At 46.6% G+C, this 24,464-nt stretch overlaps 1 protein-coding gene across 3 annotated transcripts in view; it reads left to right on the forward strand.

Moving 5' to 3' along the window:
- Positions 1-3,374: 3,374 nt before the first annotated feature.
- The window catches only part of fax (failed axon connections), a 33,441-nt gene continuing 12,351 nt past the window's right edge, over positions 3,375-24,464 (forward strand). For all 3 annotated transcript variants that reach the window (XM_071671148.1, XM_071671151.1, XM_071671149.1), the window contains exons 1-2: positions 3,375-3,828; positions 16,661-16,863. In XM_071671148.1, coding sequence (XP_071527249.1) covers positions 3,490-3,828; positions 16,661-16,863 — 542 coding nt within the window. In that variant the 5' untranslated portion in view covers positions 3,375-3,489. The remainder of the gene's footprint in view (positions 3,829-16,660; positions 16,864-24,464) is intronic.

Below are 24,464 nucleotides of genomic sequence, written 5' to 3' on the forward strand. Positions count from 1 at the left end.
GGTTTTAAGGAGACGGGGAGGGTGTTTAGGGAAGTGAGAGGAGGGGTTTGGGGGCGTGAGAGGAGGGGTTTGAGGAGGAGAGGAGAGAGGTATTCACAGCAGGTCTGGTCTGCCATCCTCCTCGTGTCGTCAATATACCAGAGACGCGTCTTATCATCTGATAATTCCGAGTCGTGATAACCTCGATTATGCTTTACTTCTACTGGTTCCTCGGCTTTTGGTCACTGATTTCCTTCAGGTTGGTGAAAAAGGGGGAAGATGAAACAGCCTTCTGCTGACATGAGCACGCAGGTGTAGTGACTATGTAACTGATAATACGAGAGAAAACTTCGTTTTGGAACATGCGATGTGGTATATGGGGGGCGACGTGGTGTCAGTGGACTATACCAAGGCTTATAGAGCGGTTCAGGATAAAATGTGGACAGGATGAGCTGTGTACATATTGATACATATTTTACATAAATGTCTTAAGGAAATTCTGCTTTAAGGTTCGAGTATATACATATTGTCCTGGTACTATGGAACAGACCAGGTGGCTGGGAGATAAACATGTCTCCTTGGGTTACCAACAGATTACAGTGATCCTTCAGGGTCAGGTCATAGGTCAACTGATCATACCCAAGGGTTCGTACAGCCGTGCTCAAAGGATTGTAGCGTCTTCTTGTTCAAAGGGCCGGACCATCTTTCGCAAGGGTCGTCCTGTGTTGTTCAAAGGACGGTGAACATGGCACTGAACTGCTCATTTGAATATGGATACTTAAAGACGCATACCTTGAAATGTGTCACGTAATGGTTCTCTGAAACGAAATACCTGTACCCTAACTCTTGTCATACTCGAATGTATTTGTAAACTTTATCTAAAGTTTACCTTAACGTGCACTCGTTCGCTCAGGCGTCTGTAGAGCGAGGTAGTTGTCCGTATATATGTAAACTAAGGAAGTATACCGTGGCGTATGATGGCTCATCTGTATGCAGATCTAAGGCTAAGGTAATGTTGCCTGACCCATTGTGAATCTAACTCTGCTGCGGGTGATTAGGAGAGGGATTTGCATTAGTAGTGCATGTTCCTTTACCTGTCGCCTAGTATCGACCCGTAGGACCCTTTCTGCCCAAGGTGGGCGGGGGTGTGGGTTGTTTAGAACTCTCTCTCTCTCTCTCTCTCTCTCTCTCTCTCTCTCTCTCTCTCTCTCTCTCTCTCTCTCTCTCTCTCTCATGGCAACTCGACTCCCAGACGCTCTCATCATGTCGTCCAAGTATGGATTGGCCTGTGAATGGCAGGCAGTACTGTAATGAACTCTCTCTCTCTCTCTCTCTCTCTCTCTCTCTCTCTCTCTCTCTCTCTCTCTCTCTCTCTCTCGCATGGCAACTCGACTCCCAGACGCTCTCATCATGTCGTCCAAGTATGGATTGGCCTGTGAATGGCAATGCTGTAATGAACGCGCCACGGCAACGCTCGTTCTTAGTCGAGAGACAGAATGGCAACACTGACCCCTTTTCAAACGTATTAGTACGTGACGGCAACGCTCATAATGGCAACGTCCATAATGGCAACATCGTTCGTACTGCATCTGTGCCGAATGGCATGACGTACGTCCACAAAGGCGACGGTGCCATACCCTCACCTCTTCACGGTGGCAACATTGTGTCGTTGAGCCGTCCCGCGTCCTCAGCTAGATTCCAGCGATTAACCGCTCGATAATAAAGACCTCTCTGGCTAATTATTAGCGAGATAACATCTCTCAAACGGATGATGATTAATAATCATATCGATGACTCGGAGCCATGGCGGGGCTCCAGGCCACACCGTTGTGGTATTTGCATTTCTCCTTATCATAACGGAACAGGGAGAAGTAGAGTTTGGGCTGGGTAAACAAGACCTTGGCCCACGGAGGGTGATTACACATCACGACGCCCCTCACAGCCCGGGGGGGTGTCGGTCTTGGCAGGAACAGCCCAGTATGTAATGCGGTGGTTTCCATGCACTATGCATGACAGATAAGAGTGTTTGATGTGAGCAGATGAGTCCGATCTTTGTCTATTCCTGGCGCTTCACTGCTAACGCGGGAAACGGCGACCAAGGACACACACACCCACATTCCTTGTTCGCTGATAACCACGAGGAAAAATAAAACGGGATAAATCCGAGTGCACTTTCATGTTTCCATTTTCCTTGTAGTTATCAGCAACGTGGTCCAGATGATTTGATTGTATTTTATTCTCATTGTATGTATTCATTCTGACTGGCAAAGTGGCAGAGTTGCACAGGGAAGGAACAAGATGCCAAGCGAGGTCATAAATGATAACCTAGTGCCAAGCTTTCATCAAGTGATAGATGAATACACGACCAATTACGACAGCGTAAAGAATAGCTGCCTCGTATACAGATACAAATGAGTTCAAACAGAGCAACAGAGCACTGGGTTCCTAACGAGGCTGTTTTTGATAGTGCGAGAGAGCTAGAGATTCTTGGAATAGTAAAGGAGAAGTAGGAAGACATAGCTAAATGTATGTATGGTACTGCTTTTAACTACTGTAATTGGTGAATTATTCCAAATGTTAACAATCCTGTTGAAGGAAAAGTAATTCCCTTCCTTGAGACTTAAAACGCTTGCGCACGAGTTTAAGTATATTACTAAGAGTGATTTCTGACTAATATATCCTTAAGTAGCTCGTAAGTTCGAGATTGTCGAAGGCCCGTAGTTCCCTTTACACACACACACACACACACACACACACACATATATATATATATATATATATATATATATATATATATATATATATATATATATATATATATATATATATATATATATATATGGTGTACAGACATACACGTACTTAAAAATACACACACCGTCATTATTAATATTCAGAATGCAATTTGAAATTCAGAATAGAGCTCTGAGGTTCCTCCAGATAAGAAATTGAATTAGATTTAGTTTAATTCTATATTTAAGAGTTTGAATTACATATGCAATCTATTACTCTGTATTGCTAGTCGATCCTGTAGCCAGCGAACTGTTGCCACAGTTCAGATTTCTTAACCTAATGTCAAACATGCCAGCTTTAACAATGTGAGTACCATCCGGCCGTGGGTTGTTGACAATAACCGTACTTTAAAAATGGCGGGGAGCCTAAGGTCAAATAAGATCTTTCATAAATTCACGCATAATGACAAATATTCTTCTTTACCATAAAGATATATGTGTTAGAATTGTTAATATAGTTGTATATTCGAAACTTTTGTTAACACCAAAAAGAAATATTTAAGAATATGGTGGAGTATGAGACTCTCATATGACTGAGCGCGGACCAATCAACGCTCGCTTGGTTGTGACGTCACTGGCTTCGCTTTGACGCGGGAGAAGCCGGGCGTGGTTCAGTCGGTCAGTTGAGTGCGAGGGCGAGGCGTGTGATCTTCATATTGGGTTATCCGTACTGTTGTACTTTACGTTTTTAAATTTGTTTTTCAACCTTTAATTAATCATGACGACTGAAACCGAAACCAAGCCTGTGGAGCAAACAGAGGAGAAGAAAGAGGAAGTGAAGGAAGAAGTAAAGAAGGAGGAGGCAGAGGCGAATAACGCTGAAGAAAAGGCTGACGACAAGGCTGAGAAGGCAGACAAAGAGAAAAAGGAGGAGGAGAAGAAAGATGTGAAACCCAAGAAGGAACCAGCGCCTCCAAAACCTGCGGTGCATAAGCCGGACTTTGAGAAAGACGTGGTGTATTTATACCAATTTACTCGCACGCCTGTGTTGCCATCCCTTAGCCCTTACTGCCTGAAGGTGGAGACCTGGCTGAGGCTTGCTGGACTCAGATACGAGGTAAGTGAACCCTTAAATTATTGCCCTTTTTTTACTTGGTTTGAGTTGAATATCATTCCCCTTTAATTTAAGGATTAGACGTTGATTAGGGTATGTGCTCTTGGTTCAACCTTCGCTTCGAGCAAAGTTGATTTTGTTTGTATAATTGAATACTTAAATGAAGTACAGCTATTTCGAGGTATTCTACCGCTGGAGGGCGCGGGAGGCGTGGCGAGTTAGCGGCGGCGTTGTAGTCTCGTGGATGGCGTAGGTTGGCCTACCTGATGTTTTTGTCGGTGAACTCGAGAATCTTCCCTCTAGTTCTTAATGTCTTACCCCGAGGTGCAACAGACTTCAAACAAAAAGGTTGCTGGTGTTTGGACAGGATGCTGTATATACTGACAGTAAATTTTGTAACTTAAAATTGTCTAAGGCGCTCTGGATACAGACGATCCTCCGGAGGTGTTAGCCTTTGCCATAGTAAAGCAGTTAAACTAAACGTCACTGTCCAGTTCAGCGTAGTTTAGCTGGATGTGCTTTTAACATCTTTGTGTGGGCCTGCATGATGGTAGTTGCATGGGTGGGAGTAATGGTTCATTGGATGAAACGGTCAGTGGGAGAGATTTAACCGGGGAAGTGTCACTTGGTGGTTGAGAGGGACGCCCTGCAGACGAGGCTTGACCCATGGGAGGCAACTGTCCTTTGTTTGACTTCAATATGTGCCACTTAAACACCTGTATATTGTAGCTTTGAGTTTTCACTCACAAATGATGTCTTTTGGTTGACAGGGCAAGACGGGACAAAATACAGATGGTAGATGTGGTGATTGAAAAGCAGAGCAAGCAGTGTGGTGCATCGAGGTGGCAGATAAAAACTGGGCGGAGCATAGTAGGGTGGTGGGGGCATGACAGCTAGCCGGGACAGGTCAGGAGGGTGGGGCACGACGGTGGCTTAATGGAACGGGTTAGGGGCGCAACAGCTGAGCAAGGAACCTAGCAGGTGCTCGCTGTGATTCATGGAAACTGTTTCAGAATAGAATGCTGCCCCGTGCGTCAGTACTGAAGAGGAAGTTATTGGAATTGGTAGATTGTGACGCTCCTGCTAATATAGGCTTAATATCTTGCTTCCTTGCTTGTGCTGACTGGTTGTAGTTGTGCTGCTTGGAACCTGTATTGTGCTCCCTTGTATGTTTTTCCTTTGTGTGTTTTTCTACCGTAGGCGCTGGTAATTCTCATGGTATACCTGGTCACACTCCGGCCGTGGGTATAATTGTAAACCTTGCTTCCTTTTTTTCCATCGGCTACAGTGTTATTGCTGGTAAATGCTTGTATTTAGTGGTTTGTATCAATTACTGCTGTTATATCAATCATATTGGTTGACGAGTACTTTCGTAGCGTTGAGGGGTCAGCATAGATATTTAGATTTCTTGCATTGATAAGCTTGGGTCAGTATTTGGTTAGAATTTTGTTCCTGGTGGTTAACATGCTGTAGTTACTTCCATTGTTATTAGAGGTATTTGAAGTTAAAGGTATATCGAGAGGCGCAATAGCTTAGTGATTTAGTTCGAAAACTGAGATCTGAAAACCTGTTGTAGCAGCCTTATTACTAGGAAATGGTTTCGATCAGATTACATCAGTTGCAGGTCATGAATTCGCCCAATGTTTCGGTGATGTTCAAATTCCCTTAGTAAGAAGTCGTATTAAAGTTTATGCACTAGTGAAAGGAGATTGAAAGTAGTGGCAAGCAGCCATTTTGTATTGGTTGTCTGTTTGTGCTTGTTCCGTCATTGGTAGGATTGACCAATAACTTTCTGTATACAGGTTTGGTAATTTTGGCGCAGTATCAGCGCTTACTTAACTAGAAGTCCTTGGCTCATTTTGCGTTCTTACGAAGTGGATGTTGATCGTTTCTTCACAGGAAGTAGACGTGTTGCTTTTTGAAGTGCGAGCGGATTGAATTGGAAAGGTCAGCATCAGTTGAAGTGGTTGTAGGTTTTTCATTTGGGTTTGAACGACCCACCCTTCTACTCGCCCTCCGTTCTTTAACAAAACCTTGTACAATATTAACGCTGATGGCTGAAGAATCTGGTATTGACAAGTTAGCTGTTGTCTTGTACAATAATGTAGGTAAGTGGTTAGCTTGGTTAGTTATACTTTTACCGTCAGCTGTTTAGTTTCTAATGCGGTTTGGGTTATTGCTGCGTTGTGGTAAGAATTAAGAGCGGTTTCGTACTTGACATTGAAGTATCTTTTTGCATGTAAATGTTGGTTAACTTTTGGGGCATCCCTGAATTTGTAGGAATTTCATGCAGGGTTATCACCCTGCTCTTTTTAGATATTAGAAAGAAATTTCTTGCACGCATACGAAGTTGAAGCTTTACCTAACTTGGCACGGGGTCAAATGTCATATGGTGAAACGGAAATTTTGAACTTTGGTCACTGGCAAGCACATAATTAGAGGGCCTCTTTGTCGTTGCTGTGTATTCCAACCTCCTTTACTCGCCCTTTGACATCCTGTGGTGGCTCATGGTAAGCGACAGGAAAGGCCAGCCCCCTCCCCTCCCCCATTTTCTTTGGTCAACATGGTTGTTTTTTGTGCCTAGTAGGTTAAACGGTTTAGTGAGCCAGCTTAGTTTTGAATGACGCAGCTAAACTTGGACGCTTTATTTGTGCCTTATCACTTGTTCCCTCCAGGTTAATATTAAGGCTGTACCATTAAGTAATGCTACACCATATGTTAGGGATGATAGCAGATAACTTCCCTTTCCTGAGGAAGAGGTAAACGCAATTCAACCCAATACAGTCTTTATACGTTCCGTGCATTAGAAACAAATAACGTTAGAATGACCATTTTCATTTTACACTATATATCTAACCTAAGTAGGTGGTCATTTTTTTTTTTTTTAGAATTGCGAAAAATGTCAGTCTGTACGTACATAAAGAACGACGAACTAATGAACTGTGGAGTTCATTTACGCTACATTACAAAATTGGAAAGGGTTTTTAGTGCTCGGAAAGTTACCTAACCCTCAACCGGGGAGACCCCCCCTTCCCTCTCCCCCTCCCCTCCCACCATAACCTACCTCAACGTAACCTAGAGCTGACGATGATTCGAGGGCAATTAAAAAGTAATCTGGACACAGGCTTGCCATCTTAACGCAAAGGAAGGGACGCATGCGTCGCTTGAGGCCGCGCATGCGTTGAAGTGGCTGCTGCCAGTATCGGTATATAAAGTGTTACTCTTTAAATATCGTTTGAAAAAACCATAGAATTCTAAAAGGAATTCGAACAGTAAGACCATTGGGTCCCAAGGAGACTGATATTGGGAGAACAGAGGCTTTTGGTGTGCTGGTGATGGCGAAGTAAAAGTATACCGATTTTTCAGCGAAATGCTTGTAGTTTTTTCATTTCAGCTTTAAGATATACCATTGTCAGTTTTTGAAATGAGAATCGCTTGCTGGAAACGTTAGAAATAACAGATCTTGAGAATTTGCCTTGCCACCGTAAGCAAATTTGTTGAATAGTAAAAATGAGTGTACTATCTTTAGTTATCCCTGCCTAAAGCAAACGTTTGAAATGATTAAGGCAAGTCATTATTGTTAGTGGAAGTTGTCTATATATAGCGAGTAACAATGACCAACATTATGGACACCAATATTAGAGGTTTGATATTTTTTCATCCTTGATTGTTGAGCCATGTTTGACCCAGGTGTCGTATTTTCTGTGGCGATATAGATCAATCGTTCTCCGTGTTTGATGAATCCCAAATTCGTGACCGGCCAAGTAACTGCAGCGTTAGAAAAGTATTGAAAGTAAACTTGGGGCTCTCCGTGTAAACTAACCAGAATTGAACTAAGGCAGCATATGGGTAAAGTTTTTGAGTGAAAAGTAATTGATATTTTCGTTCCTCGAAATTTTTATTTGTTGGAATCTTGAGAAATATACTGGAAGAACTGTGAAACCCATTAGTGAACTGGTGATATGGCTCAAGAGAAGTAAACTCTGGTCAGAATGACTGCTGCCAAATCAGATAAGTGCAGACGTTAAATGTAGTAGCTTATTGTTGCATTACTTACAAGTTCGTTTTCTCTTATTCTGTTAGGAACTGATCTTGGATTTTCGCAAAGCTTTGCTTTAAGGATCTTAATAAAGTCATTTGTAATTTTTTAAATGTTTATAACTAGCATCTCCAGGCATCAAGAGTTGCATGCATCCAGAAGTCTGGGCCCTGTGACCCTGTGCCGTATTTATTCTAACTGTTCGTCTGTCGTCAGTTTCCCTCGCGCCGTGTATTGAGGCCTCTCCATGTCGTGACTTCGCTTTTAACTATTCCTGGACCAGTATTATGTAATATGAACTACAACCTTAACCATTTTTTTTCCTCTTATATGTTTATACCAGGGACCTTTGGCAGAGTAGGGGTAGGAATTGGAACCTTTGGCAGTTAGTGGGGTAGGAATTGCCCCCGTACTATCATAAACAGACAGGGTAGATGTATAGTGTGGATGTGTGTACATTAGCGTTTGTTTTATGTAAGTTCGCTTTGACATACGTGCTTATACATGGGTGCAGCAGCTTTGGTGCCCGGTTATAGTGAACTGCACACGCGCGCGCTGTTTTTGTAAGTCTCTCTTCGCGCAGCTTTAGTTTGCTTTAGAGCATACACCAATGTTGGCGTTTGTGAGGACATATTTTGTGTATGTTTAGCGCATTTATCTTAGTTGTACGTATGGAGTTTCCGCAATTTCTGTCCTTGATGAACGACTTGAGCTTGATGTTTGCTACAAGATGATGTATTTACCGGCCTTCTTAGGGAATGGTTTCACGTGTAAACCACTAATGTATAACATTCCAGTGTGCATCTATTCTTTAGTTACGGGTATGCACTGTAAAACTCTGCTGGTACTTGGGTTGGACTAGGCCAATGCTCCTGACTACGGTTAGGCCTCCCGCACTTTTTTTTTTTTTTAGGAAGGCATATTCAGTTGGCAGGGAGGAGGGAGGCAGTTTGATTAATCGCTGCGGATGCGCAACAAGGTTGGATAGTTTCGGTTTGGATGGGTAGTAGTGGCGAGGGATGTTCACTTTCCCAAGGTAGCTTCTTCAGATGTCCCCTCTGCAAAACCTGTACGGCCTTGGACCACCTTACCACTACCTACCCACCTGAAATGGTACCAGCGGTATGCCAGACCAGGTGGTGTGTTAGTGCTACGAAGGCTAACGGGTTGCGGCGTTCAACAGCCTAACTCTGAGGTGGGAAGCAATGTGAGGGGTTTTGTTCCGGACTGGGCTGTTGGAATGGAACACCGAAACCATCGCAAGGTATACGTGAGGTAAGATCCCAGTTAGTTTTAGGGGTAGGAGACTATGGAAATCATCCTATGGCATACGAAAGTTGACTCCCCGTTAGGTGGGGGGGGGGGACCAAAAATTAAAGTCCACTTGATTTGTCATCTTTACCTTCCTCAGTCTCTGCTTCATCCATCCATCCCAGCAATTTTTCCTGCCTTCCCCTTTTCCGCCATAGCCATTTATCATTGCTCCCGCATGCCTGATGTGGAGGATGATACACGGGGAGGAATGTTTTGCATATTTGCATATTAGGGTTGTGTAGCGATGCAGTGTTGCCATTGAATCCATCCACATTCCCTTTTGACTATTCTCTTGACCCCCACTTCTCTGAAAAGCTACCACCTCCATCAGTCGCCCCCCCCCCCTCCATTCTCCCCCTCCCACTTGCCCAAACCGGAACTTCCGGCGTCCCGCCCATCAGGAACCTGTCATTAGGCACGGCTGCTCGCTACCTGCCGCCCGCACTTCCTTAGGCTAGACCACTGCCGCCGTCCTAGCCCATGGGCCCATCCTACAGCAGTACCTGAAGGGCTCAACGTATTTTCTGCGGATCCTGTTATACGCGCGTAATTAGCACTGATCATACCCTCTGATTTATATCATGGTCGAGGCTAGGAAGCAGATCCCAGTTTTCTGTTTGTATTTTATGCAACTTGACTGGTAGTGGGATGATGAGGGTTGTCTGGAGATGTATCGCCAGCATTTCTTCTAACTAGTGGCCAGTTCTGCTGTACACCAATTGGTTCGTTCCACACAGAGCTTGTCTCGCACCTGTGCTGCCTTAGAAATGCGTGTGGGGCAGCTTGTAACACGGCACGCGACCGGCTCTGCCTACGTACCTCGGCCGCTGCCTCTTATCACCAAGGCAGCAGAGCACCGCTGCTACTGTTTGTGCTCGAAGGACGTGGCGTGAGGGAGGCGGAAGAAGGGTGGGGAGTGGGGCGGGCAGAGGGTCCGCCACTTGGGACAGTCGCAAAAACTTGTACGAGCAACGCATATCATTAATGCGAATGGCTGAAGGTAAACAGTTCTACATGGGTCATTTCCCCATCCCTGAATGAATAGTGTGTAAGCGTACAAGGCCCATCATACTCGGGCCTCTTTAAATCTTTTGGGGATCAAATTGGATACTTCGGGCTGGCCTTCGGGGAGGATGAGGAGCTGTGAGGTTGTACGTGTCGACGTTAGTGCTCGGGGGCCCGACGGACAGGTGATTGTGGCTGTGTTGCAAGTGTGGGGAGCAACGCACGCCACGGCCAAGATGCGGTAAGGCAGGTGCAAATATGCTGACGACTCCGCCCTCTGCCGCTGGTCCTGCTGCCGTGCCTCGCCACTCGTCTGCCTCGCTTTTCCAGGCACACCTGTTGGTTTGGAACATTAAAGGAAGGACCCCCGACGGTCAGGTGGTGTAATGCGACGATAAAGCGTGGCTGAAGTAAAGCAGGTGCCCTTCCTTGCCCTTCAGTCGGGAAGTTGGTGGAATTTGAGGTTGTAGGGAATTAGCTGATGGAAAATGTTGGAACAAATTTTGTCCTATTCAGTGGGAAAACCTAATTAAACTCTGCACAGATTAAACTTTTTTTTTTTTTACCGAGAACTTGGTAGACCTTTGACAAATGTTTTGTACAGTCTTCTCAAACATACTTTTGTTTCATGATTTGTGATTACTTGTGCAAATAGTTAAAGCCTCCAAAAGAAATATGGAAGACATCAAGTGAAGAGAGTTCGAATGTGAACGTTTACCAAAACTTGGATGTAAAAGTCTTGAAATAGTATTGCGCTATGTCAGACTTTGCAAACAAGTGAATTTACAGAACGGCCAGGAAACGTAGGATCTTTCCTGAAAGTTTAGAAACCCAATCCCAAGTGTAATCCTTAGAAATTGCAACCTACCACACTTTAGATTGAGATTGATTGGAAAGAAGGCTATGGTTTAGAGCTTGCCAGAAAAAAAAAATACGCGTTTACATTAAATTCCCTGAATACCTTGTTAGGATATTTGGATTTGCTGGCAGTTACTTTTCCTACCGTAGGGGTTGTGCTGCGCCCAAGCCTTACACGAAAACAGGCTGTAGGACAGTTATCGTCAGGTTCTAAGATAATGTATATTGCTTAAATCCAGTATAGTCTGATCGCAAGTGTATGGATGTTGCTACCTCACCACAGCGCGCGTCACCTTGGTGTGTTTGGGGTACGAAGAAATAATAAACTCTATGGTGGTACAGTGCGGGTTCTTAGTATACCATTAACACCTATGCGAAAGAAGTGAGGAAAAGATCCCATCTGGAACGTGTGACAATGTTGACGTGAGACTTGGGAGTTGCAGTCCTTGACAGGCCGCCGGTCGTCCCACAAAGGAATACGAAACTTGTGGGAAATGGTCGGGTGTAAATATAAACAAACCATATTCAAGTCTAGGAAGAGGGCATCGAGAACCTTTTTTTTTTTTTTATTTTAGAGAGAGAGCTACTGTACCACTAAGTGGGGAAACAAATTCGTTAGCAAAATCATCAACGATGCTAGCAGGACTTGATAACGGTTTGTCCCAAGTATTACATGGATAAGGCGGGAGACTGGAAAATTATGGGAGAAAAGAAACGTATCCACAAGACTGTTTATGAATTCAAAATTCGGCTAAGGAACCTGGGTAATGATGGAACGCAGAATGTGCGAGGCTTTCTGATGGTCCTGCTATGAAAGGAAGTAAACTAGCAATATCGGAACCACCGCCACCAGCTAGATATAGCAGTAACAAGACTGTTATCCCAAAAAACTGACGCTCTTGTGCGTGATTAGCCGGGCTGAGATTAGATAGGTTGCAGTCGCATAACGGGACACGATAAGAATCTAGAGAATCTCTTTAACAGCTTGAGTGCGATGACTTTGGATTGGCACTGACGTTGACGTTATCGCGTTCCAACGTTTTGGCCAGTACGTGAACTCGTCGTGTTGCACCCCGGAGACTTCAAAAGTGTCTGAGCGCTTCTCGGCATTTTAAGTGACATTGGGATTTCCACATCCTGGCTGTTGTATGCATTGGCGGTGACGCTGGTAGTTTCCACGGCTTAGGCTTGTGGTTTGGGCTTTGCACTGATCGTAATCTACAAGTAGGTGATGAAACTATCGTCTGGTCCCGAGTATTTTGTTGTGTGAGCTCTCCACCACGCGTTAGCCAGTAGCTTTTTGAGGGTTGGGAGAAGCCGGCGTGGGAGGGTGCTGACGGTTGACCATGGAGTGAGGGAGGGAGGGGGGACGTGAGGATCCCACGACACAACACGTGCTTTGGCAACTGGTTGTGGTCTCTGAAGAACACCATAGACACGATATACACTACAGAATGTGGTTGGATTGGGTGAGGGTGTGTAGTAGTAGTTGTTGCTTACGGTGGCTGGGGTGGGGAGGTGTAATTCCAGATGCGTGAAGGCAGGCAAGCAAGCAGGGCGGGCGGATGGGTGAGGCGTGCAGCACCGTCACACTCTGTATGTGGTTTCCTCCCTCAAGGACACTGGCAAGGTCCTCCTTGAAGCAGCTTTGGGTGGCTGACACTTCTCCCTGCACAAGCCAAGATGGTTTTCATTTTACAATAACTTCTCTCCTTGCTTGATCTCCCTCTGTTCTCCTCCCATCTTGGCCCCGAGAATGCTGACCTGTACAGATCCGTCACGTTTTCATAAATGAACTCCAGGTCCGTGCCCATCGCACGAAACGCACCGCAGAACATACACAGGCTTGTTTACACAAGCCGCCACATTTTCTGCCAGCACCCCACTGCTGTGAAACTAACTCCTGAGCACGATGATACGACTCTTTAGTATGATGGCAGTGCAGTAGTGGCGTGGGGGGGGGGGAGGGGTGTGTGTGTTCATTAGGTGTCCCTGAAGTTCCTTCAGCTGGGGGGGGGGGGGGAAGGGAACTGCGTTGCTGCCTGTTGACCACGTTGCCCGGGTGGTAAGCCGAGGTGTATGGTTGAGGGGGTGGGTGGGGAACTTCTACGCTTGCCCCCTTTTGCTCCACTGTACTATGGGGATGTTAATCTTTGATGTAAAGATGATTGGACATTATTTTTGAGTGGGTGGATTGTGCTCCGCTAAGGAACTGGCCAGTTGCATAACCTTCAGTGTTTCTGGTGGGATGGGAGGGGTAGGGAGGATTTCGTGATTGGAGGTGCGGGGGCGCGGCTCGGCGGAGTATGTTAATCTGGCTGTGATCACGCCTTCCCCAGCTGTGTCAGGTTGGCGTCAGCCGCATCGATTTTGCGGCACTGAGAACTTAGCAGGTGTGTTGAATAAGTAACGAGCTGGGTGTGTTCTTGAGCAGAGATGCGGCCACTGTGATCTGTCTGCCTTGGCGTCGTGTGGTCTCGCCCCCACACTCGCTGTACGGAGCGATGCTGCTCCTGCTCGTGATATATGATCAGTTATCGTGTTCAGAATTGCAGTAATTTGATAGTGAATGAACTGATAGAAGTATTGGTACTTTTAGGGTTGAGTAAGGAATATTGTCATACCCATCATGGTAATCGTTATTTTAAGCTTCGATTTTTCTTGTTCAGGGTCGTTCGTTTTAATGTTGCCTTGCTGTGGACCTACATTATAAGGCCTTGTTGATACCCAGGGAAGAAATCAATTTTTTTTTTGAGAGAGAGATCTTTAATAAATTTATCGATAGAATTGCTCTGAAAGTACTTATGTACTTTCCCTTGTATGCTGGGTACTATCATACTACTTTACAATTTTCCAATAGCACTTTCATGCTTAATTTCATAAATCCTGTGGTTTTGATCTAGCATTTTTCCAACAACTCGCCAGTAGTTGCATCATCATACACGCGTTTAGAAGCGTAGAAGATAATGAAGAGGTCGTCCCTTAATCTTCATCCTTCCATGGTTGACAAATCAGAAAGTTCTTTTTCTATCACTGGTGTTTTGAAAGCTAGCACAGTGTGTGTGGTCATATAGTGTGTGGTTCATTAGAATGGCTGTTAAGAATTATAAGCGTGTAACCAAAGACAATCATGTACTATCATTGCTCCTGATTGGTAGGCATTTAGCGACAGGAAAGTGTATTGTAAATGACATGGCGTGCTGAGCGTCACGGGGAACGGTGTTGGCCATGGTTATGGTTAGTCCCCAAGGGGGGTTGTGGGTCTCGGGAGAAACCAGTGCAAGGTTGCTCCCGGCATTGGATACATTGCTAGGATGGTGGAGAGATAAGAAGAGACCCCTTGCGTGTTTGATTGGTCGTATATTTAGCCAGCCGCTGGCAGCGTGGTTTAACGTTATTCATTGCAATGTTTTGTACGTGAAGACCGTTAAGCGGTTGAATACAAATGTTGACAGTTTGTCCATACCACGAATCACTCCAGTCTTTATGGTAATTTGCTATTACTTTCGTCAGTTACTTTTAAGCGTGACAGGAATCTTTTTCTTCCCCTTTCGTGGTTTGATTCATTATTGGAATGGTAGGCTGTAATCGTTCATTTACATTTTCTTTTAACTACAGCACAAAGAAGGGATTGTGGTTGTAACTACGATAATGTGGCGGGAAATAGTCGACTTTGATTTACACTCTAGTTTACTGTTGCTGACCGTATTTAGGAATGAGATACTTTTGGTTGTCGACTACAGATTACAGTAAGGTACATGACGTAACCGTGTTGCTGACTCTTGCGGACATGATAGATAGCATTCGGCTTGGCAGTTATAAGGCTTCGTATCGGCAAGATGTAATGCTGACATTCGAGCACCCCTCTCGGTACGACAGTAGTAGGGTATAGGAGCCTGTCCTTTCATCGGACTTGGTCAAAGGCCAGGCCATCGTTAACCAAAGCTCTGTCCCATCACCGAGGGGACAAGTAAGCATTAAGGTAGCCAGCCCTAGAAAAGACCCAACCGTTGCTGCTCTCCATCCCCCATGATGGCGTTAGGTCGTAGATACGAATGTTCAAGACTGTGGGCGCTGTACGTGTGTGAAGTCTGGTTCGGTGGGCGGTGACTGTGGTCTAAGGGAGGGAAAAAATGGGTTTTGCTCTGCTTGAAGAACAGGCTGGATGGGTCATGAGACCTGATTGCCCGAGGTGTTTGGAAGATCAAGTTTGTAGCGTTACCTGGACATGGTTACCTGTCTTTGCCTGGTACGTGTTCAAGCGATATGGGGGAGTGTTAGATTACATAGAGTCTTCCCACAGCTCTGGTGCTGCTTTAGTTTGCTGGGAAAATGATCTGGATGGGACGTAAGTCTGTTGTCCTCGACTTAATTGAAAACTGGTAAGGCTGGAGCAGCTACGATAAATTTGGTGGTGGTGTGGATGGAGCCCCGTTGTGTGGGTCACGCGGCTCAGTGCACGTGCGTATATTGATCCCAGTGCGTTCCGACCCTCGCGCCCCTCCCTTTCCCCTCCCATCTCTCCTGCTGCTGCTGCTGCTGCTTGGCCGCCAGCGTCAGACTGCACACAAAGACCTCCCGTCCACGTCTGCGCCAGGATGCCTCCAGCCTTCCACTGACACGCATTAATACAAACTTGCAGTGTAGTTCCTTCCCTTGACATGTCTCGTACATTTCCCTCTGGTAACGAAGGCATATTGTTGGCAGGCTCGATCGATAAATGTTTTAGTACGAAGTGGAAACTAATGGCGGGAGGGAGTGTGTAACAGACCAGGGCAGTATTAAAGGTACTGCCTCCCGGCCACCCCCTTCCCTACTAACTTATTCTAAGCACAATCGTTCCTTCGGGGAGCCTGTGTTCGGGAAAGGGATGCACACGACGGCTGCGATGCTAACCGACCCAGACCCAACAGGCGGGAGTCTCGCCCCTGACCTGCTCGAACCAGCAGTTGCTTCCGTACTGTTGAACCAGCACTTGGATACCCCGGCCACTCCCACCCTTCCATAAATCCTGTGTTGTTACAACGTACTTTGCATAATGCAGGTGGAGATGCTCGATGTCCTGGGGTTGTCCAGTGGCGGGAGAGTGTGTGAGAGGAAGGTGTTGCCGGGTGCGTGTGTGTGAGTGGCGGCGGTGAACAATGGGCGTCAGGCGGCCCAGATAGGTGCTGGTGACAGCCTGCTGAGGCAGGGGAACTCCTCTGTACCTGTCGTGATAGGACTGTGATGGGGGATATTTTTCCTCCATGTTAGCTGGGTGGGGGGGGGGGGGTATCGCCTCCTATGTTCTGGTGTTGGGACCGATGGTGTATTTTTCCCCCAGTGGTCCACTGCTCTGGCTGGTAGTGGAAGGTTTCCTTTTCCATATTTAGTTGTGGGGATGTAAGTAGGGGGGTTCCCTTCCTCATAATTGGCTCTGGAGATGGTAGATGGGTTTCTCCTAGTTCGAGTATTGGGGAATGGTTCGGTAAGGTATATTCCTTGTTACATTATCATAATGTATTTGTTTCTTTGAGTGGGTGTTATATATGACTGTCAGGCACTGTGGCTACAGCACTAATTGTTAATTGTGGCTCATTCCCTTATGATAATCACTAACAGGCAGTTTGATCGTTGCAGAATGTTGACCACAAAATGAAGTATAAGAGCAAGAAGGGCCAGCTCCCGTTCGTCGAGGTGAACGGCGAGGAGGTGGCGGACTCTGCCATCATCATCAAGGAGCTAGGGAACCGGTACAACGCAGACCTGGACACGGGCTTGACGCCCGAGCAGCGCAACGTGGCCCACGCCACCATCTCCATGATAGAGAATCACTTCGCATGGTAGGATCACTAGTTCCCTTGTCTTGGTGTTCCCTCCTTACTTGCAGGATCCTGACTTGAGGAGGGGAAGGAAACTGGCTTGGATATTGTGTGTGGAGGGGTGTTGTGTGATGAAAACTTGTGAGAGTAGGGAGTAGCTTTTTTAAAGAACGACTCTCTGGGAAATGATGGCAGGGTTTGGGGAAGGGGGTGGGAGAAGTTACCGTATGTTCATTGGAGGTTATTGGATGGTAAGATACAGGAGGAGTTGTGGAGGTCTCGTGTATAGATTAGGCTAGAATGGAGTGTGGATGTAACCAGAAGGAAGGCAGGTGGTAGATGTAACCAGAGTAATGGGGTGGGGTCAGGTTAGATGAGGTACAGTAGATCTAACGGGGGAGGGGGTAGATGTAACTATATTAGGGAGGTAGAGGTAACCAGGGGGGGTGAGGTAAACATGGGGGCAGGTAGGAGGGGATGTATGTAGCCACAGTGGGGAGTTACGAGGGGATAGAATCTAACAAGCGAACAGGTAGGTGGTTGTGCATGTAACTACAGGTGAGGGGATGTGTGTAAGTAGCCGGGGGTGAGGGGACGTATAAGTAGCTGGGGGTGAGGGGAGGTAAGGTTTACAAGTGAACCCGAGAGGGGAGGTGATACGTGTAGTTAAGCAGAGGGGAAGGACAAGTGTGCAAGTAACTAGAGGAGGGGAAGTGTGTAAGTAACCAAACTAGAGGGGAAGAAACGAGGGGGAGGTGAGGTGTACTAGAGACGGCGAGGGGAGGTACGATATCTAAGTCGAGGGTTGGGGGAGATGAATAAATTAGCAGTGGTGAGGTTGGGGTGCAGAAGCAGGTAGAGGTTGGGGAGGTTGAGCGGTCATAATGAACTACTTTTGCACAGTGATTATTTTTGTTTGATCGTCAATAAACTTAGTGTGCTTGGTTTGGGGGCCGGTTATTTTGTAGGCTCTCGTTACTTGGTGTACAATGCTCCTGCCGTCATGGTACCAACGCGGGCTATGCTTGTGCTAGCAGCCCAGGTGCTGGTGTGTGCTGGCTGCTTAAGATCATTAACATAAGCAAGGGGACGAGGTTAGCCCGAGTGGTGACATATCTAGCAATGTGGCCGCATTGGAAAGTGCAGCGTGGTGTGGTGTGTGTGTGTGCAACTTAATGCTTGGCAGGGTAACCTCATCAGCTGTGGCTGGCGGCCGGTGGTTACCATGGAAACGTGAGCAGCAGCAGTGTGGTGAGGCGGCATCGGCATCCCCCCTCACCACTATCATCAGGCCCCGGCCCTCTAGCTGACCCCCTCCCGCCCAGCCCTCTGGCTGACATCCTTCCCTCTCCCGCCCAGCCCTCTGGTTGACACACTGCCTTTCCCGCCCAGCCCTCTGGTTGACACACTGCCTTTCCCGCCCAGCCCTCTGGTTGACACACTGCCTTTCCCGCCCAGCCCTCTGGTTGACACACTGCCTTTCCCGCCCAGCCCTCTGGTTGACACACTGCCTTTCCCGCCCAGCCCTCTGGTTGACACACTACCTCTCCCGCCCAGCCCTCTAGTTGACACACTACCTCTCCCGCCCAGCCCTCTAGTTGACACACTACCTCTCCCGCCCAGCCCTCTGGTTGACACGCTCCCTCTCCAGCCCAGCCCTCTGGCAGATTCCCCCACTCTTCCCCCCTGACTGACCACCCCCCTTGCCTCCCCCATCCGGCCCTCTGGCTGCCGTCCCATCCCTCCTGCAACAGACCTTCTGGTTGCCGCCCCCGTCTCTCCACCCCCACCCGGCTCTAGCCCTCACACCTGTCATTCACACCCCTCCCCTGCTGCTGCTTGCCATATTGCACCCCTCGGGTTTGGTAATCAATATGACCAGTGGTGTTGGTGGTTGAAGTGTCCTTGTCCAGACCTCTTGGTATAAGGACATGTATGTGGCAGGCGTTGATGTCTTCAATATGTGGTTATGATCATTTGGTACGGATGACTTTGGAGGGTCAGGTCATAGGTTAGGCACAGTCGTGCTCGGGAAGTTTTTGAAATCGAACTGATGCTAGCAGACTGCTGCAGATGGTGTTGAACATAACACTACCCATGCTGGGTGCGTCTTGGCGTAGGCATTATGGCGGAATACACACCATTGGTGAGCTGACGGAAGCTTAAAACAGTGACGTGTTAGGCTGGACGCTCAGTGGTCAAGGCATGGTGGCAGAGCGGGGGAGGGTTAGTTATTTACGAGTAGCGGAGGATGTGGTGAGAGGGGGGTGGTGTGGTGGAGCCGCGGGGGGAACTGACATTTCCAGTTTACCATGATATTTAATTACTATATCGAGTGTGGTTTATGGGGGTTGACGGAGCTTCGATATCTGAAAGTTGACTTCCGAGTGGAGAGAGGTGCGATTGAAGGAGAGTCGAAGCCCAGCAAGTAGGTTGTGGGTAATAAGTGTGGCGGGGGAGTTGCCTGGCCAGGAATGGTTCTGGTGTTGCCTTACCGGACACAAAAGTGTGCAGACCTGCATATCTGGTCTGCATTGAAGTTGCTACTCAACTCTCGGAACAGGTCTGATAACTTGCTTGGGGTGTTGGATTATCTTTTTGACACTGGGAATTTGTATTGGCTTGGCGTAATATTGTTAATTTGATCTCTGTGATGAAGACGTAGGGTCATTAGTCAAATGACCTAGCTTTTGACCGGATCCATAAATGTCAGGTCAAGGAAGAGTCGAGGCGGTGATATTCAAGGGCCGTGCGGTCGTGTTTGAGGTCGTGCCAGTCTTGCACTGTATCCTTTGTAATTGGTGAGATGGTTTTTGGTTAAAGCTTCCTGGTCCGATTGTTGCAGGTACTGCTTGTACAGGACCAATAAGTGTCCTCCTGTTTCCAGGGGGTTCAATTCGCTTTCGTTGGGTAGATAAGAGCCCATAGGTGGGTATCTGTACGCCATATTATGCCTGTAAATAGGTAATGAAAACCAGAATCTGATTTGGACGTTAGGAGATCCAAGGTGAAGTGTATCGGTGTGCAGTGGAAGTAAACAATGCCATAGAATGGACTCTCCTACACCTTCAACAACCTTGCAGACCCCTTAAATTGAGCAGAACACATGTCCTACGTCGTCCACGGTAACTGACAGAATGCTTTACCAGAGTAAGTGGGTGAAATAGTGGAAGATGATTGGGCAGTCCGCCAGCGGCGTGGCCCCATTGAGTAACCAAAGCTGCTGCTGTGAGGCGTGGAGGACGACGTGGGGACGCTGTCCGAGCAGGTCTTTGCTCTGGCAAGAGGCGGCGTGGTGTCAGCTCATTATATAAAGTAAACTCTGGAATATTGGCTTTGAATTTAAAACATGTTTACCAGATTCTTCTCAGCCATAGGCAGTTTTTTTTTTTTTTGTTAGTATAAAATTTCATACAAATACGAAGCACATTATACCATACACACACACAGATTCGTATGAACCTGTATGGCCGACCTGGCTTTATAGGCTTCCATCACGGATGGTTCTCGGGAGATGTGGGAGATATTTTTATAAGACCCTCATCAAATGATCAACCCTTCCGAGTTTGGTTGAAGTTGACCCACAGTAGTTTTGCATTTAAATGTGAAACGTTAACGGACGGACGCCATTTAGCGAAGGAAGCTCGCATGACCTGTGGCAAAGTAAGCATGGACAATGTTTTGGCTGTAGGATAAGACAAGGGTTTACTGCTTGGATCATGATAATGGGGATCGTAGACAGTTGGGAGATGTTTAAAGATTGTTGTTAAATGTTGTTATATACATTGCAATGTAATCTAGTCATCGTTTCACACCCTTTGAAAGCAGCTGACTTATTGTTTAACTTGTTTGATAAAAACTGTTGCTCACTCCTTGTTAAAAGTGCACTTCGTAACAGGCAGTGTCACAGACCCAATCACTAGACCTGAGTGCATTGTAGGTATAACCTATAATGCACCACCCCTAGGAGGTCGGAGTACATAGTCAAAGTAGCAGTTTTTGAGGAAATTTATAACTTGGCGAAAACAATTGACAAGTGCAGCCACCAGATGTGAAATATCGTAATGACTGGTGATTTAGAACGCTGATTTCTTCAATCGTCAATACTTAAACGTTACATTGTAGGCGGCAATAGTTTTCACGATTGTAAGAAAAACCTGCGAACTCAGGACTTGGAAGAATTAAATGTTTTGGTTTCTCCTGAGTGGATACTAGATGGCGCCTTAAAAATAAAGCCGAACTACTAAGTACCCTAGATTTGTACAGTGAAAACGTTAAATGCATTGGAAAACTGGGAAGCCTCGTTTACAATTTGCTAGACCGTTTTCTTTCCATGTTGATCACGTAAAACGAAAAACAGTAAAAAGAAACTGAAGAGTAGAGAGGCTATAGGATATATTAGTGCCCCTGCCATGAATGTCAGGAGCACTAAATTGCTGTTGTCCGTCACCCAGTGAGTTGTACAGTCGACCTCAATTGGCAGAGTGAAGTACTTTAAGTCGACGCGCATATATATATATATATATATATATATATATATATATATATATATATATATATATATATAGTTGCGAGAACTCTCTAAATATTTGAATTGAGGAATTTGATGTACTGTGAATGCTGACAAATCTTGGCAGACTTGTCGCAGACTTCCTTTCAAAATGTGTTCAGTACTCTGCCGACGTCACAGCGTACGCTATATTTTTTTTCCTCCACCGTGGTTCATTGACGGCATCCAACTTATCGTACCGCACTGCCAGGGCATTGAGCTTCGTGATCTTCCAAATTTACAAGAAATTTATTCTTGTTGATAACAAGACTTACCCGTTATGCCAGTACGTGTAGCTAAATAAGGGTAATGACAGTACAAGAGAACCCATACATTACGTGGTTGGCGGAGTGTGGGAACTACAAATAAGCCATTGGCGGTGGGAGGGGCTTGGGGGAGGTTGCCTCGCGCCCCTATCCTACGTGTAAGAATGTGTGTGTGTCTGTAACTAGTCTGGACCACCACATTACTGCTTGCTGTTGAGCATGTTTGGATTATTGTAATGGGAGTTGGGTAACAGTGCGAGGTGCACCAATGGTAGTATAGTGTGGGTAGGAATTTCTTACCATCCCATTGTAAAATAACCACTTTGTTTTCTTGCCCATGGTGGCCTTAGTGAATATTAGTGAACATTGCGCTCCTATTTTAGTACGTGGTATGGGGTTTGCATTAGTCAAGAGGTAATGTAGTGACGTACTTTACTGTAGTTTATTCCTTCAGCACGACGATGCGACACTTGGGTCATAAATACCAGTGTGTCACAAATGTTACCGTGATTATACATCGTGGGAACTGTAAGGCTGGGGGATGAGGAACGTGGGGGCTTGCTAAGTGGGAGGGATGCGGTACCCACACTGGCCCAGGCTACACTAGTGATGGCATGAATGGAACGTGACGGCCTTGCCACACTCCTACCGCCATCATCACTATCACGACCACATCTCTTCATTCCATTTAACCCCTTGCGGACGACGGTGTGGTCGTGTTGAAAGAGTCGGTGCGATGCTCCTAGTTTGTGTTGGACCGTATGGCGCTGGGAATGGTGTACATGGTGGGGGTAGTGGGTTGGGATTGTGTCGTGGGATGCAGTATTTGGATGTTAGCATAATCTAGGGTTAACGATGAATAGGTATAGAGATGGTATTGCTAGAAAGATGGAGTTTGTGATTAAGATTCTGTTGGGGATAGAGCTGTTGAGGATTGCGTTATTTAGTTGTAGAGGGGAGGAGGACGTGCTTGAAGAAAATGTCGACGGGGTAGCATTGTTACTTAGGAATGTTAGAACTTAAATTGTAATGATTGCAGGTGGCAGCGATTTGATAGATTGCGTTTAGGGGGGGGTAGCGTCATGGTGGTTGCGGCGTCTGTTGGGATGATGCCATGTTGGAGGGGATGGCAGGGTTTATACATACGGAAATGGCTTGGTAGTGGCGGCGACGTTTGGGTGGGGTGTTGTAATATTGTAGGTGGGTCTGATGAGGGTTAGTGTGTGGCGGAGGAGCGTCCCCCTCGTCCTGGCCTAATTTTTTGTGGTTCCTCTGGAATGCGTCGGGCGGCGTCCGTAGTGGTGTATCGGGGAGGTGGGGGGGACGTGGTTGGCTATTCTTCAGTTTGGCTTCTTTGTTCCCTTTTAAGTAATGTGACTTTAAACTTTTAGTTTGCTCTCAAGTGGTAGTCGTGGGATTGCTGTTCGTGGGTATTACTTGCATTATTTATTCCAGTGGTAGATATTAAATGTATGTAGCACTACGATTCGACCATGTTAATAGTGTAGTCTCTGACCTAACCTTCAAGTGTCTTGCCATCATACCCAAGGGTCGTGCCGACGCGTCGTGCTCAAGGGATGAAGAGGAGAACAGCGGGAGTGACGGGTTTAGGTAGGTAGTGGTGGTGGTGGGGTGGCTTGTGTTGTGCATCCCGGGCGGGTGGTGGCGTGCGTGAGCCCCTGCCTGCTGATTATTCACTTGGTGGCCTAACATCTGATCATGACTCACCGACGCCGGTGCCTCCCGCTCCTGTCCCTGTCTCCCCGTGGACCTTGCCCCTCTGACCCAGCACAGATCTTGATTCATCCTTCAGCAGTACTAGCTACCTCGATCGGATGCTCCCACGTACACATTATAATCACATGCATCATTTTAACTCGTACCTCGTGGATGGCCTATTTAGACGCCTTGTCCATACTCCCGCAGTAGTGTACAGCTGGCGGAGGCGACAGATTAATGGAGGGTACAGTAGAGGTTTGGTTTATTGGCCAGTTAATACGTGCCACCTGTTCAGTGCAGTCGCTTGGGCTGGAGAGGCATTATCTGGTTGGTCCCAGCTAGGTTGCCTTGCTGAGCTCGACGGTACGACCCTTCGGTGTAATTGCCTGGACTTTAAATGTGACCATTATGCAAAAAAGGTCATGCTGTCGTCCTTAGGGGGGTGGGTAATTTAATGCCCATTTAAGCTGGGATTATTCAGCAGCACCGAATGCTGCTTGAGGGAATAAGAGTCGCTCCGTGCTGGCAGGAATGCTTGAGGCCATTAGTGTGAGTGCAGGCCGGCCGGCGGGTACCAGTGAGGGGTGCGGGTCGTAAAAATGTGGCCTCGGATATAAAGCGGGGGGGAGGGTAACGGGAGCCAGGGCACAGGAATGGAAGAGTCATTGTTGATCGTGAGGGGGAAGAGGGGAAGATGCTACTCAAGTGGAGTCTTGGGGAGGAGGGGGGTGGGGGCGACCAGTGGTGGCGCGATTTGGGGCTCTTAACTTGAAGGGCAGGAGAGAAGGGGAGGGAAAGGAGGAACCTCGATGCTGGTATTTTAGGTGTGCATTATGGGTTTTCGGCGAAGGAGCACGGTAGGGTAAACTCTTGTTAACGTAGCTACTAGACTCTCCGAGCATACACTTGAGGCAGTTAAAATAAAAAACTAGATTTAAAGTTAAATTTCGTGGATGCGAAAAGAATTTACTTGCTGCTTGTTTTGTGCAACACGAACGCTAGAATTGGTAAAAAAAAAAAAAGTTATAGTAAACATTGCTCAGTATACTGTCAGTTGTAAAAGCTAGACCATTATGGACTTTTCACCC

This window comes from Panulirus ornatus, chromosome 16 (assembly GCF_036320965.1).
Source record: "Panulirus ornatus isolate Po-2019 chromosome 16, ASM3632096v1, whole genome shotgun sequence".
Taxonomy (NCBI): Eukaryota; Metazoa; Arthropoda; class Malacostraca; order Decapoda; family Palinuridae; genus Panulirus; species Panulirus ornatus.